Genomic DNA, 16,790 nt, shown 5'->3' on the forward strand with positions numbered 1-16,790 from the left:
GAGATAGGCTGCCCTGCCACCATGCCCTATTGCTATCCATAGATAGCAATAACCGAGGAATTGGAAGCTTGTTAGTAGATTTTCTCTCCGCCATCATGCTTCATGCAATCTTCAGGCGAACTTCAAGCATGTCGTGTGCATGTGATATTGTAACGTGCGCGAGGGAGGGGGGGTATGTGGCGTGTGCACGACCTGTGATTGACAGTCAGATCTCACACCCCCCTGCGCTGATTGGACCCGATGATCCGGGAGCGGTGGATTTTTGCAAAACAAATAACAGGCTCCAGGTGGAGTTAGAAGCTTGGTTTTTTTTCTAAAACCACCTTATTTATGTTGTTCTGTCGGTTTATAGTGTCGATTTCACTGAATATGATCAAAAAAACGTTGCCGACGGCAGCTTTAAAATTCAGTCTTGTGTTTGGTCTGCTTTAATAAATGAGACTATTCACTACATAGGCTAGTTTACTGTTACTTACTAGATCTGTACTATGTAATATGCATGGAGTGTCAGTTAGTGTGTGTGTGTGTGTGTTTTCATTTCACAAAATTAAAAACAATCCTTTAGAAAGTGTCAATGCAGAAAGATGAACATAATTAACAGTAAGAATGAATCCAGCATGTTCTTCATTTCTCAGTTCTGACTGTGTTGAGCTCGAGTCTGTTTAAAGTCAAGAGACTGAAATGTTGATTGTGTGTGAAAGTGTGTATTTCAGTGTGACTCTCAGTCCTGCAGTTCCATGTTATTGAGGATCAGCTCATGTGTTCAATCATTTACAGCTCAATAATCTGAACTCACAGCAGCAGAAAGAGGCTGAACACTTCAAATATACTTTACATTGTGATTCATGTGTGAGAGTCAAATATGATCTTACTCTAATTTCTCCAGTTTACAGTGAGGATTCTGTAGTACATCAGACAGCAGATTCACTGATTTATCTATTTTAATCCCAGACAGATTCAGTTCTCTCAGGTGTTCAGGGTTTGATCTCAGAGCTGAAGTCAGAGCAGCACAACCTTCATCTGTGACGCCACAATTACTCAACCTGTAGAGAGATGAAAATCAAATAGCATAATTTAAACACTATCAAATAGTCAAATGTTTCTATTTACAACGCGTTTTTGCAGCGGTAAGAAATGTAGCCAATCACAGACATGTTTGCTGATCTCTTTTTTGTTCAGTGCCGAGTTCCTCACGCTCGTGAATCCTCTCACTAACAAAATGACTTAGACAAAATTACAAGATTTTCTTTATGCAGTGTAGACAACTTTATTGTTTATAATGGAACTTTGTGAGATTGTGAACTGAGATGAGTGACAGCTTTATAATGATTGTAAAGGGAGCGCTCTTTCGGGGCTATACATAATCCATTGAATAAAAGTTTTGTTTTTCTTGCTGCTGAGTAGCCTGGCTAATGTCAGACCTCTTTCTCATTGAGACGTGGTCTGGGAACCACATGTTCATTTTCTCGTATTTGAGGCATGGTTTACGAATGCCCAGAGCCGTTTATTGGGCTCTACGAATGTCTATCAAATGCGCCTGTACGTAGCTTATAGCCAATCGTTTCAATTATACCAGATGACGTATGTAGAGCGACAGAAATTCGACGAGGAAGAAGACGAAATAAACTTGCGTTCTAAACTACTTAGACACTATCTAAGGCTGCATCGAAAGATAACTTCGTGTCTACTGCCATGTTGGATCCATAGATATAAAGAAACTGCTTCGGTGTGTCGCATGGACGTCGTCATCGTCTTGCTGCTCCCTCCCCGTTCTGTGATTGGTTCCCTTTTTGAGGGGAAAATCTGGTCCATGGTGTCCAGACTGCCTAGCAGCATGAATAAAATCGCTCTGCGCACAAGGCAGCATGGAGAAACCCAGGCTTGCTGCTGAGAGGACCGATGGCCAATTACATGCTGCAGAACAGCATGTCAAAATAGATACGCACAACAGATTAATAGAAAAATATTCATATCAATATATTTTTAAATTCCATTCCAAATATTTGTAAAAGTAATGACTTGTAAATAATCTTAAATGTCTTGTACATTGCTATTCTTGTTATGTAAGAGTCATTGCTACACATTAAATCTGCACTTTACTAGTAGAGAACCATCACTAATTTCACATACTCAGTGATTTGATTCTTAATTGTCAATCTCACAGTAAAATTTAAATGTGAAGTTTTAGTAAACTTTAAGCTAAACATAAAGTAAATGTTTAATTGTCCTTCTAATAGTAAAATTTAAATGTATGAGTCGACTCTGCTATGTAAACCATACATCAAATGTTTTTTAGGAGATTTGAGCTACTTGATAAATGAGCTGTTTCTCCAGTTGTTTCCTTGGTCTTAATTTATTTATCATTTATTTAAAATATTTAAATTCCCTCTTTATGTGCAAGAACATTCAACTAGTAAACCTGAATTATTTATTCATACACACATTTTCGGACTTTGTTTGTAATGCCTGAAGGAATTTTACATTGTCACGGGTTAGGAAACACATCAAATATTGACCACTGAACTCTAGACAACATCTGCAGCACTGAAGATTTATGAACTGTTATTTTCCTAATGTTTTAACAGTGAACTGATTGTTCTGATTGATACTTACTGAACTGATCTGGATTCTTTAATCACAGGAAGAAGCTTCTGAAGAACCTTCAGTATTTCAGTTTTATTGTCTCTTTCAACAAAATCATTAATATTAAACTTGTCCAGCTTCTCCTCTGATGTCAACAACACAAAGACTACAGCTGACCACTGAGATGAAGAGAGTTTGGCTTCCTTTATTCTTCCAGATTTCAGATACTGTTGTATTTCCTCCACTAGTGAACGATCACCCAGTTCATTCAGACAGTGGAACAGATTGATGGATTTCTCTGGAGAGTCAATGGTCCCGATCTTCTTCTTGATGTACTCAACTGTTTCCTCATTGCTGTCGGATCTACTTGTATGTTTCATTAGTCTTTGTAGGAGAATCTGATGAGACTCCACTGACAGACCCAGAAGAAACCGCAGGAAAAGATCCAGATGTCCATTTTTACTCTGTAGAGCCTCATCCACAGCTCTCTGATGCAGCTCAGATAATGAAACATGTTCTTCTGGTGAACTGAGCTGAAACCAGTAAATTATAAACCAGTCCTTAACTTTAGACAACAAACTTTGTTTGGTGATTGAGTCCAACACATTGGTGTTGTTGATTGTATAGTCGAGATGCACATATAGAGCCGCCAGATGTTCCTGAACGCTCAGATGAACAAAGCAGAAGACTTTCCCCTGAAACCAGCCAAACTCCTCTCTGAAGATCTGAGTGCACAATCCTGAGTAAACTGATGCTTCTGTCACATCAATGCCACACTCTCTCAGGTCTTCCTCATAGAAGATCACATTGCCTTTCACAAGCTGCTGAAAAGCCAGTTTCCCCAGTTTGAGGATCAGGTCTTCATTGGTCACGTTCTGCTCAAAGTCCTTCTCATGTTTGATGTTGGTCTGAAGGATCAGGAAGTGTGTGTACATCTGAGTGAGAGTCTTGGGAATCTCTCCTCTCTCTGCTTCGCTCAACATCTTCTCCAGAACAGCGGCTGAGATCCAGCAGAACACTGGGATGTGGCACATGATGTAGAGGCTCCTTGATGACTTCAGGTGTGAGATGATTGTATTGGCCAGACTCTGATCACTGACTCTCTTCCTGAAGTATTCCTCCTTCTGTGGATCACTGAAGCCTCGTACCTCTGTCACTCGATGGACACACTCAGAGGGGACGAGATCGGCTGCTGCTGGTCTGGAGGTGATCCAGATGAGAGCAGAGGGAAGCAGATTCCCCACAATGAGGTTCGTCAGCAGCACGTCCACTGAGGCTGATTCACTTACATCACACAACCTCACATCACTCTGAAAATCCAGACACAGACGACACTCGTCCAGACCATCAAAGATGAACACCACTTTATATTTGTCTTTGGATATTTCCATTTCTTTTGTTTCAGGGAAAAAGACATGAAGAACCTCTGAAAGACTGAGTGTTTTGTCCTTCATCAGATTGATCTCTCTGAAAGGAAGTGGAAATATGAGCTGGACGTCCTGGTTCTCTTTCTCTTCAGCCCAGTCCAAGATGAACTTCTGCACAGAGACTGTTTTTCCAATGCCAGCGACTCCCTTTGTCAGCACAGTTCTGATGGGTTTGTCTTGTCCAGGTAAAGGTCTAAAGATGTCACTGCATTTGATCGGTGTGTCCTCTGTTGCTGCTCTCCTGGATTGTGTCTCAATCTGTCTCACCTCATGTTCATTACTGATCTCTCCACTCTCGCTCTCTGTGATGTAGAGCTCTGTGTAAATCTCATTCAGGAGTGTTGGGTTTCCCTGCTGTGCTGTTCCCTCATACAGACACTCATACTTCTTCATCAGATTTGATCTAAACCTGTTGAGGACTTCATGACTGTAAAATTAAAATACCACAGTATTAAAAAACACAATGTCTTTTTTTAATCATATATATTTTTGTTGATATGTAATACCTGAGATCAGTCTGTGAATCTCCACTCTTAAAATCTACAGGCTGAATCATAGACGCGTCACTCCTCATAGACACACAGCTGGGCTCTGGTTCTGATCTCTTCTGACGAACTGAACTATAACAGAGTTCAAAGTTAAACATATTTGCCATATTCAACATATTACACATCCATTTTCTCAACAAAACAATCACTCTTCATGATTATTTAATTTACACTGTTATTACAAAAATTGTACATTGAAATGAGTCTCTCTGTGTGAGCAACACTATACTGTATGCATTAAAATATTACATTAAAACAATCATCTTGTACATTATTAATTTCTTGTAGAATATATTACTGACAATGTTCTGATAATATAAAATGCCATACTATGATCATATTTTTATAGAAATGTAATACCTGAGATCAGTCTGTGTATCTTCACTCTTAAAATGTATTATATTATCCATAGACTCGTCACTCCTCATAGACACACAGCTGGGCTCTGGCTCTGATCTCTTCTGATGAACTGAACTATAACATAAATAGATTAAAGTAAATACACTGAATTACTATATTTAAAAAAAAAAAAAAAAAAAATTATCCTTAAAGAATTTATTTTAGCAATGTTGATAAAAAAACCTGTAGAATGAACTAAGTCTCTCATATGTGAGTAACACTACATACATTAAAGGGCCCCTATTATACATTTTTCAAAATGACCTTTCATGTAGTGTGTAACACAGCTTTAAGTGAATGAAAACATCCTGCAAAAAGTTTAAAATCTGAAAGTGCACCATATATAAAGTTATTGTCTTTCAAAAGTAAGAGTCGACTCAGAGTCAATTAAACAAATTGTTTTTCAAACGTTTCGTTGAGTCAGTTCGTTGTGACGTCAAGACGAAACATTAGCATATTGCCCACCCACTTATTGTGCGCGCAGACACCAGGGAAAACTTGAATCTCAAACACTGCAGCTGATTCCTGTGGATACTGGACAGCATCAAGTGGTGGATGCTGCACATTGGTGGAGGTTGAGGAGATTTCCCCCTTCCATGTAAAGCGCTTTGAGTACCTAGAAAAGCGCTATATAAATGTAACGAATTATTATTATTATTATGTCGAGAAGACGCTGTGCTCTACAATGTGAAGGTAAAGCCAGTTTTTTTTTTCACCGCCTAAGGACGAGCATGTGAGGAATCAGTGGTAAACATTCACTTTTATTAAACTCCTAAACTTTTGCTGTGTTCCCTTTATTTCACTGACGACTGTTTCTCAAATCTCAATGCAGGATTTGCAAACCGCTTGCTCTTGAAAGATGGTGTTCAAAATACTTAGTACTTATTGTGTAGGTCTCCTGTTGACTGTCTTACTCACATTATTACTGTCTTACTGAAATTCTTCAGCTAATCAGTTGTGGGACACTATTACCTATAACTGTGTCTATTAATGCAGATTGTCTGTCGTTCTCACTACTTTGAGGAAAGATTAAGCATGGAGCAAGATTTGTTTTACCAAAGTTTATTTTACATCAGTCATTCATGCTAGAGCTTGGCTAATGTATGCACTGGAATTGATACAGTTTCCACGTTCACCGCAATAATCAGAAAAATACTCGGTAAATAAATAAGTATAAGTAAAATAATCGGTTTGTTGATGGACGTGCACTTGTTAAAGCTGATGGTGAGAAATTACAGTTGCAACATCCCATAATGTACCTCAAACTGAGTAGTGTATCACTGAGAGACGTCCTGCTATGGCAAGCCGTTTTAACATTTAATCATTTTAACCGACTAGTCTCTATTTTCAAGCTACTAGTACTTATTTTTTAGATACTTGTATCTATTCCATTAAGTACTAGTACTTATTCATTAGCTACTAGAGCTTATTCTTTAGGTATTAGTACCTTTTTAAAGATACTAGTACTTATTCATTAGATACTAGTTCTTATTTATTAGAAACTAGTACTTATTCCAATAGTGACCAGTGCTAATTTATTAGATGCTAGTACTTATTCATTAGATACTAGTACTTATTAAATAGATACTAGTACTTATTAAATAGATACTAGTACTTATTCATTAGATACTAGTAACACATTTTTTTTGCCATTGACTTTTATGGGGATCTGTCATTCAGATATCAACTATTCATTTCTGACTAGTATGTATTCCATTTGTGACTAGTACATATATATTAGATACTAGTAGTTATTAATTAGGTACTAGCACTTATTTTTTAGATACTAGTACCTATTACTAGATACTAGTATGTATTCAATAAATACTAGTACTAAGTCATTAGATACTAGTACCTATTCAATAGATACTAGTACTTATTCATTAGATACTAGTGCCTATTAATTAGATACTAGTACTTATTAATTAGCTACTAGTACTTATTCAATAGATACTAGTACCTATTTATTAGACACTAGTATTTATTCCAAATGTTACTAGTAAGATTTTTTATTTTACTAGTAAGATTTTATATTTAACTCTCCAGTGGCCGTTCTGACTAGTCAAAACATAAGACTAGTAAAATAGCAGTTGTGACTAGTAAAATAAGAAAAGTTACTAGTAACAATTACAAAAGATACTAGTGTCTAATAAAAAAGTACTAGTATCTATTGAATAAGTATTAGTAGCTAATGAATAAGTACTAGTATGTAAAAAAATAAGTACTAGTACCTAATTAATAACTACTAGTACCTAATATACATGTACTAGTCACAAATGGAATACATACTAGTCAGAACCGAATAGTTGATATGTGACCCTGGATCACAAAACCAGTCTTATGTTGCACGGGTATATTTGTGGCAATAGCCAACAAAACATTGTATGGGTCAAAATGATAGATTTTACTTTTATGCCAAAAATCATTAGGATATTAAGTAAAGATCATGTTCCATGAAGATATTTTGTAAATTTCCCACCTTAAATATATAAAACATTTATTTTTGTGAATGGATGCAGCACTATCGCCAATAGAAATGGACAACTTTAAAGGCGATTTTCTCAATATTTCGATTTTTCTGTACCCTCAGATTCCAGATTTCCAAAGAGTTGTATCTCAGCCAAATATTGTCCTATCCTAACAAACCATACATCAATGGAAAGATTATGTATTCAGCTTTCAGATGATGTATAAATCTCAATTTAAAAAAAATTACACATAAGACTGGTTTTGTGGTCCAGGGTCACATATCTGAATGACAGATCCCCATAGAAGTCAATGGCAATTTTTTTTATTTGTTACTAGTAACAAAAGAATAGTTACTAGTCACTACTGAAATAAGTACTAGTATCTAATAAATATGTACTAGTATCTAATTAATAGGTACTATTATCTAATGAATAAGTACTAGTATCTAATGAATAAGAACTAGTATCTAATGAATAAGTACTAGTATCTAAAAAATAAGTACTAGTAGCATGAAAATAGATACTAGTCAGTTGAAATGATTAAATGTTAAAAACGGCTTGCCATAGTCCTGCTAGAGTTGTCCTTGCGATGGAAGTTCGGGTTGAATGACTAGTTCATTCAATGCAATTAGTTCATTCAAATTTCAGAATAAAACTGGGAGTTGTGTAAAATATGATACACCGGTGTTTTGACAGATGAAGTTTATCTATGCATCATCTTTTTACTCTTAATTCATTTTATAACTGTATCATATTTCTCTTTTAATTTCTTTTATAACTCTTTTAATTTTCCTTGCTTTTATTTTGTGATTATTTTAATTCCTTTCTGTAAAGCACTTTGAATTGCCATAGTGTATGAAATGTGCTAGATAAATAAACTTGCCTTGCCTAGTTCTTCCAGTGTTTCATCTTCGGACTCGCGTTCGGACTGATATGGTAAAATCGACGTCATTGTTCGTTACTGTCTTTAGTTTACAGTGTAGGAAGCCTCAGGACAAGCAGACCTGACGTTGTTATGGCAATGGGCGTTTTTGTTTTCAACACAAATGCATAAATCAATCACAACAGACAGAGCTGTCTGGCCAATAAGAGCAGAGTAGCTCACGAAAAGGCGGGATTTAGAGAGACTGATTCATATGACGAGTCGTTTGAGAATCATTGAAAATGTGGTGAAGACCAAATGTATATTATGAGAAAATTAAACCGTTTTTTGACCTTTGATGCATGTAAACCTGTTGTAGGAGACTCCAAAACAACATCAGAAAACTTTAAAATAGCATAAAAGGGGAACATTAAAATATTAGCTACACATAAAAAATAACTATAAGCAATGTCCAAAAATAATTTCTCATATCTTGAATATATTACTGATAATGTTCTGATAATATAAAATGCCATACTATAATCATATTTCCATAGAAATGTAATACCTGAGATCAGTCTGTGTATCTCCACTCTTAAAATCTACTGGCCAAATCATAGAGCCGTCAGTCCTCATAGACACACAGCTGGGCTCTGGTTCTGATCTCTTCTGATGAACTGAACTATAACAGAGTTTAAAGTTAAACATATTTGCCATATTCAACATATTACATATCCATTTATCAATAAAACAATCACTCTTCATGATTATTTAATTTACACAGTTATTACAAAAATTGTACATTGAAATTAGTTCTTTCACAGATGTCTCTCTGTGTGAGCAACACTATACTGTATGCATTAAAATATTACATTAAAACATTATTCTTGTACATTGTTAATATCTTGTAGAATATATTACTGATAATGTTTTGATAATATAAAATGCCATACTATAATCATATTTTATAGAAATGTAATACCTGAGATCAGTCTGTGTATCTTCACTCTTAAAATGTATTGTATTATCCATAGACGCGTCACTCCTCATAGACACACAGCTGGGCTCTGGTTCTGATCTCTTCTGATGAACTGAACTATAACAGAAAAAAATCATAATTAATGGTGATCATATTTTCATGTAAGTTCTTAAGAGGTAGCCTATTTTAATTAAAAAACTGGCTGGCCTAATTGTTTTCAATAAAATTACAGTTTCTAACTTAATAAAAACATCTTCTTGCCTAATTTAAAGATGATTTTATGTGGAGTTTATTCAAAATACCTGCAGCCTGGATAAAAATCTTCATCTCTGGATGTTTGAGTTTCATCCATGATGAAGCTGAACAGTTGAAACAGAATCTGATCTTCACCACTGACTCTGAATGGAAATGACAAACAATAATTCAGCTGAACGGAACCTGAGATTCAGAGAAACAGGATCATGAGACGCGGCGTTCACTCAAATACACAATGTTAGTCGTGTATTAACACACATGCTAAATAAATCACAGACAACACGAAACAATAAAAGCATGTTTAGCTCTAAAATGAAAAATATCAAACACATATAAAATAATGAATAATGAATATGTCCTTTAGGGGAAATAGGCTAATATTGACCTAAATGCGGAAGTCACCTGTAAAACGTCTCGAGACCTGAACACTCACCTTGATCAACCTTTGATCACATTCAGATTCACAAAATCCACCGCCGTTTCTTTCAAGTAGTTACACGTAAATTCGTGTCTTAGCTTTTGTGAAGGTTTCCATTAAACACTTTGCATTTGATACTTAGTATGGAATGTTTAAATGGCGAAACATCAACTCTGGTCATTTACGTTCACTTTTTATTTGTTACGCTGAAATCAATAACGGCGTCACGTTACGCGCGCGCTCGCTCACAGTCCTGCACGTGCGCGGAGATCTCTATGATCGCTGGTGCAGGTTCTGTTCCGCGACTCGGTGTCAGTCAGGTCAGGTGTCGTGAATCTCGCTGTAATGTCTGTGACACATGCCACTATCCACTGGCACATGCCAATGAAGACCGAATGTGGCAATAAGCACAGTGACACGTGCCATTGGCTTCTGTGCGTCAGATGATAAAACTGCTACTGACCGTTTCGTTACTTTCTCAGACAGGTATGGCAAACCGTATTAACATTTAATCATTTAAACCGACTAGTCTCTATTTTCATGCTACTAGTACTTATTTTTTAGATACTAGTATCTATTCCATTAAGTACTAGTACTTATTCATTAGCTACTAGTGCTTATTCTTTAGGTACTAGTACTTATTAGATACTAGTACTTATTCATTAGATACTAGTACTTATTCATTAGTTACTAGTACTTATTAGATACTAGTACTTATTCATTAGATACTAGTACCTATTAAATAGATACTAGTACTTATTCATTAGATACTAGTACTTATTCCAATAGTGACTAGTAATTATTCTTTTGTTACTAGTAACAATTTTTTTTTTTTTTTTGCCATTGACTTCTATGGGGATCTGTCATTCAGATATCAACTATTCAGTTCTGACTAGTATGTATTCCATTTGTGACTAGTACTTATTCATTAGATACTAGTACTTATTCAATAGATGCTAGTACTTATTCATTAGATACTAGTACTTATTCATTAGATACTAGTACTTATTCATTAGATACTAGTACTTATTCATTAGATACTAGTACTTATTCATTAGATACTAGTACTTATTCATTAGATACTAGTACTTATTCATTAGATACTAGTACTTATTCATTAGATACTAGTACTTATTCATTAGATACTAGTACTTATTCATTAGATACTAGTACTTATTCATTAGATACTAGTACTTATTCATTAGATACTAGTACTTATTCATTAGATACTAGTACTTATTCATTAGATACTAGTACTTATTCAATAGATGCTAGTACTTATTCTTTAGATACTAGTATTTATTCCAAATGTTACTAGTACGATTTTTTATTTTACTAGTAAGATTTTTAATTGAACTATCCAGTGGTCGTTCTGACTAGTCATAACATAAGACGAGTAAAAAAGCAGTTGTGACTAGTAAAATAAAAAATCTTATTAGTAACATTCGGAATAAATACTAGTATCTAATAAATAGGTACTAGTATCTATTGAATAAGTACTAGTAGCTAATTTATAAGTACTAGTATCTATTTAATAGGTACTAGTATCTAATGAATAAGTACTAGTATCTATTGAATAAGTACTAGTACCTAAAGAATAAGCACTAGTATCTAAAGAATAGGCACTAATACCTAAAGAATAAGCACTAGTAGCTAATGAATAAGTACTAGTACTTAATGGAATAGATACTAGTATCTAAAAAATAAGTACTAGTAGCATGAAAATAGAGATGAAACATTTAAATGATTAAATGTTAAAACGGCTTGCCATAGACAGGTGCTTCAAATCCCTCATGCTGGATCTGTGCCCGGTTGTTTTAAAAAGTCAGAATGGAAAGCAAAATATATTTTAGCGCTTAGCGCCGTATATTGGCCAGCTGCCCCTGGTTACAAATCCTTAATCAAATTCATAAATATAAGACTACTTTAACATTACTAAAAATACATATCGAGTGACTGAAACAATCTTTGTCATAGAATAGACTTATTTGATCACACCGAGTAGACAGTTTCAACGTTCTTGTTTGTTTTATTTTCAGGATCTGAGGTGAATTATTACCCATTGCTGTCAGTGTGTCTAAAGGTCACCCACAAAAGATATTCACACACTCATTAGACGCTTTTTACATTAAGTAAAGCACATAAACAATACCTGAGATTTTCATTGTCATACTTTGTAAGTTGATGTTCCAGTCGGGACTTCAAAGAAATAGATGGTTAGAAAATAAACTTGTGTTTAACATGATTTTTTTTATTTTTTTGCATGTTGCGGCGTCGCGTCTGGTTTGAACACTGTAAAAACTGACAGTCAATGTAGAATGAATGTACAAATAGTTAATAAAACATTCATGTGATGGGATGGTTTTATAAAAAATTCCAGAGAAATTCTCCCTAATAAAGTTCCCACTGTGTTTTACAAAAATAAAATCTCTAGCGAACGCATGCTATTTGAGCATTTAGCAAGTAAAATCTCCTGAAGTTAGACTGAATGATAAGACAGAAAAACAAATTTGAGAGTACAGTACAATAATTTAATGTTTACAGTAACATGAGAGTCTAATAAACAATAGATCCATCAGATTCACATAAACACACTTATATTTCATTCTAGTTTTCAGTGATTTACTGCAGTTTATTTCTAGAATGCCAAACCAGAGTAAGTGTGTGAAGCTGCTTCATTCATGAAACGACATGAACAAAAGTTCCCAATCCACGGCACAAGTAAACCTAATCCAAGCTGAACTGAGACTGTTAAACTTCAGCTCAGCTAAGACTGTTGTTAAGGAAGCGAATGTGCATGAAAATTAAGGCTGTAAATCATCAAAACATGGAATGATAAAACAACAAAAAAGCAACACGTATATTTGCTTGTATAAATGTTGACAGCACTAACATAACAGAGGAAAAAACAAAATACAGACAAGATACTCTTTTTAAACATTTTGTTTGATATTTTGATGCGCATTAATTTGACTCATCTTACTCTCACCTCTACAGGAAAGCTAGAATTACTGGACAACATCTGTTTTATTGCCATATTGAAATTTAAAAAATTCAGTGAAATCATTTTAGAAAGACTTTAAAGGGGACATATCATGCTAAATCCACTTTTTTAGCCCTTATATGCATTTTGTTGTATATTTGGAGTGTTTAGAAGTACAGAAAAGTTGAAATTATTCTCTTCAGGTGCTTCGTTGATATCTTTATATTCTGTTTTGGTCATATTTTTCAACCTGTTCCGATTTTTCTGTTCTCTATGACGTTTTTTGAACTATTACGTCACAGTATTTGCAGCGGAACTGCCAAATAAGGACATTGACTTCCGGCCCAACACTTCGAGCAATCCGCCATTTTTATTTCTCGCTGCAATTTTGTAGTCCAAGCTAAAGGATGCAGAAGTTATGAGAGGGTAAGTTAAAATGTTCGGTTGTTGGATGTAGTAACCCACACGCTTCATTACACCGTCTAATGTAGATGAACTGCGGCGCTTGTGACAGGGCGCATGTTTAACTGAAAGAACGAGCAGAGAGAGAGACCCGGTCGCGCGCGCGCACTCTCTCTCTTCGGAGACAGGCGAAAGTGTAAACAAGACATCACCGTCTCCAAACTAGACGCTGTCTTGCTCTCTCTCCCTCGCACATATTAATCAAAATAAATCGACACGGTGGTAAAAGGTCGGAAGACCAAAGTTTCATGTGTAAATACAGTAACACACCATTGCGATACATCCATATGAAGACGTTGTTCTGCAGGTTCGTCGTCTTCATTTTCATCTCGCTCCGGCTCCGACTCTGGCTCGAACATGTAAGGCTGGCTGGACAAGTCTTCCGTTGTTGACATTTTGTTAATAACGTGTGAATAAAAAGTTTCTGTGCCGCTAGATAATCATATCTCTGCTATCAAACTACAAAAATGGCCAAATGGGGTGGAGTTGAACCGAGTGTGGGCGGGGTATGAAGTGTCTCAATTGTATTTAAAGAGACCGCACCAAAACGAGTTGCTCTCAGACGCACATCAGAAAAGGGGTAGAAAAGGGGCCTATGGAGCTATAATAATGAGGAATTCAGACCCAAGCATTGCAGTTCCGCTTTATATAGACTACAAATGTATGATTTATATGTAAAAAGGAACGATTTAAAAGCATGATATGTCTCCTTTAAATGCCATATTGAATCTGACACTAATGAAAACGAGGCTGTGAGAGATATTAAACGAATTGTTCACCCAATGAAATCAGCATTTCCACAAATTAAGTCGAAAATGTGTGTGGGGGGGGGGGGATACAAAAAAGTGATGCTGCACTGATGTCATGGTAAAATTACCATAATTACGAGTTCCTGATTAATAAAACCAACTAGAAAAATTTGTTTAGTAATTGAAAAATGACTAGTTGACTCTGTTGTGATGTGATATAAAAATAACTGCATAACTAATAATTGCAGCAGCTCCCACAGTTAAAGATAGTTAGTTTGGTATCTGTATGCATCAGTTTGATATTTACTATATTTTGATCAAGTTTTAAAATTATTATAATATTAATATAAAGATGGTGTAAATGTACTTCTATCCCTCACAGCTTCGTTTTCATTCACATCTAAACTGATTAGAGTGTAAAGCAAGAACAGTCTGCGGCTGCGCTCATCCTACACAATCTATATTATCAGATTATTATGAACTCCAATAAAGTAAATCAATAATCTCACTGATTTCCCAGATCATACAGCGGGTGAGGATGCAGGTTTAGTCGATCACTGCTGTCTGAGAGCCTGAGCGAGTCGGCGGGAGTCAAGCGATCATTTTCTCTTGGTCTTGATCCTCTTTCTTCTTATTGGACGGTTGAGGCTTTGGAGGGGGCGTGTCCAGCCGCGCCCAGGTTATAGGCTCCGCCTTCTTCATGACCACCTCCACTTTAGAGGCCATCATGTTAACAACACTCTTACTGATGTCAATCACCTGTCAAACACACAATCTTATATCAACAAAACGACCCAAATACACTGCAAAATCATGAACTTTGAATTCTTCTTAACAAAACATGTAATAACGCCATCTAATGGATGAAATTCACACTGTAAATCATTGACTTGAAAGTGTTGTCTCTTTTTCTAACTTTTTAGTACTAATGTAATCCAATCAAACATTGGCATAAATAAATGGAAGTATGAGAATTACATAAACACATGTAATATATATTTTAAGTCAATTATTTAATTGTCCTTCCACTACCTCATTCGTTTAAAAAAAAAAAAAAACTAAAACTAAAATATCACATTTGAAAATAATGTGTGCACAATTTATATTTGTCTTATACTATTATGTATATACTATTATAGTTTTATTTTGAATTAGATTTAGTTATTTTTATTTTCAGCTTTCATTTTAATTTCAGTTTTGTTTCAGTATTTTTGTTATGTGTTCTTTTAAGCTTTAATTTATTTCAGCTTTAGAAATTTCAGCACTTCAACTTTATATTATTTATTTCAGTTCTTTCAACATTTCAAATGTATTTCTTTTCATCTAATATTTTTAGATTTTGAAATACACTGTTGAATAACACTGTTGTCTACAAAGTAATTTCAAGCACTTTAGCAGATTTTAGAACAAATGTTTTTTAAGATCATAATTAAGATTAAAAAAAATTAATTAAGAAAAGTTTATAAGATCATCAAATTATCTGAATAAATTAGTAAAACTAAACTAAAGTAAAACTAAACAAAAGGATTTGTTACTTTAAATAAAATAAATAAAGGAAATAAAATGAAATATTTATAAAAAAAACATTAACTTATTGTATTTCAGCCGTTTACCAAGGCAACATTTTAGTACTAAAATATCAAACTTAAACTGAAATAAAAATTTAACTAATAAAAAATAATCAAAAACTAACAAAAACATACAAATGAACTAAAATTAAAATTCAAAATATAAAAAATAAAAGCTAATTCAAAATATGAGATAATAATGTTATCTCAATGACACTAAATGTGTTTTAATGACAGATAATGGATGGTCACTGAAACTCACCCCCCACAGGCTCATCTTCAGCTCAAACTCTTTTTCTCCATCAAAGATCAGACGCATTTTCAGCTGCAGAAAAAATCATTCATCAGACAACAAAAGTACAGACCATTAATAAATAACATCACCACACTGGACAATGGCAAAAACACATATATCACTTTAAACAGTCGAACTCCTTCACCGAGATGCTGTTCGCTTCCACAGAACAAAGCTCAGGATTCGAGCTCTTTGCATAGATAGACATGGTCACATGACTTCCTGTCTGGTGCCAATCAAATCGACATGGAGCCACTTTGTTACCCTGCAGGGACAGAAAACACGTGTGTTTGAGAATCATAGTCTATCATGTGATATTGACCTGATGGACGTGAAGCCATTGCTCGGCTCACCGTGTCTTTCCTCCACTGGTGTGATCCTTTATTACAGCCCTCCTGAGACAGGAATGAGTTAAAATCAGACGTCTTCCTCTTACAGCAGCTCCAGTACTTCATCCTGAAATGATGCATGCTCATTAAATACCATCTAAAAAGATGAAATAGTCGCTTTTCAGCATCAGTTATAAATTCTCCTCACCCCTCGTGGAAGATGGGCACTCCAGGATGATATGAACACATTTCTGCATCAGTCTTTGGGCCGTTGTATGTCTGATAATCATAATGGCATAATATTAGCACACATATTTCATTAAAAAAAATATTAAGTAATGTTAATTTCGAAATATATTTCTAGATTATTAAAATATTTTTTTTTATCCGTTAATATTATTTAATGGACCCAAGTTAACATGAACTAACATTGAACATTGTGACAAATGTATCACTCAATGTTAT

The 16,790-nt window shown here is 34.9% G+C and overlaps 3 protein-coding genes across 3 annotated transcripts in view; 1 reads left to right on the top strand and 2 right to left on the bottom strand.

Annotated features, from left to right (window-relative positions):
- LOC311090819 (NACHT, LRR and PYD domains-containing protein 3-like) overlaps positions 1-10,373 on the bottom strand; it is a 34,370-nt gene extending 23,997 nt beyond the window's left edge. The window contains exons 1-8 of the mRNA XM_084126366.1: positions 9,955-10,373; positions 9,569-9,664; positions 9,270-9,383; positions 8,856-8,969; positions 4,919-5,032; positions 4,517-4,630; positions 2,614-4,437; positions 873-1,043 (exon numbers count right to left, since the gene is read on the bottom strand). Coding sequence (XP_083982492.1) covers positions 873-1,043; positions 2,614-4,437; positions 4,517-4,630; positions 4,919-5,032; positions 8,856-8,969; positions 9,270-9,383; positions 9,569-9,618 — 2,501 coding nt within the window. The 5' untranslated portion in view covers positions 9,619-9,664; positions 9,955-10,373. The remainder of the gene's footprint in view (positions 1-872; positions 1,044-2,613; positions 4,438-4,516; positions 4,631-4,918; positions 5,033-8,855; positions 8,970-9,269; positions 9,384-9,568; positions 9,665-9,954) is intronic.
- LOC311090821 (NACHT, LRR and PYD domains-containing protein 3-like) overlaps positions 1-16,790 on the top strand; it is a 430,276-nt gene that overhangs the window by 338,756 nt on the left and 74,730 nt on the right. The window lies entirely within an intron of this gene.
- LOC311090818 (NACHT, LRR and PYD domains-containing protein 12-like) overlaps positions 12,180-16,790 on the bottom strand; it is a 34,849-nt gene continuing 30,238 nt past the window's right edge. Inside the window, exons 14-15 of the mRNA XM_084126365.1 lie at positions 15,964-16,026; positions 12,180-14,892 (exon numbers count right to left, since the gene is read on the bottom strand). Of these exons, the coding sequence (XP_083982491.1) occupies positions 16,004-16,026 (23 nt within the window). The 3' untranslated portion in view covers positions 12,180-14,892; positions 15,964-16,003. The remainder of the gene's footprint in view (positions 14,893-15,963; positions 16,027-16,790) is intronic.

This window comes from Abramis brama, assembly GCF_963993115.1.
Source record: "Abramis brama genome assembly, chromosome: 10".
Classification (NCBI taxonomy): Eukaryota; Metazoa; Chordata; class Actinopteri; order Cypriniformes; family Leuciscidae; genus Abramis; species Abramis brama.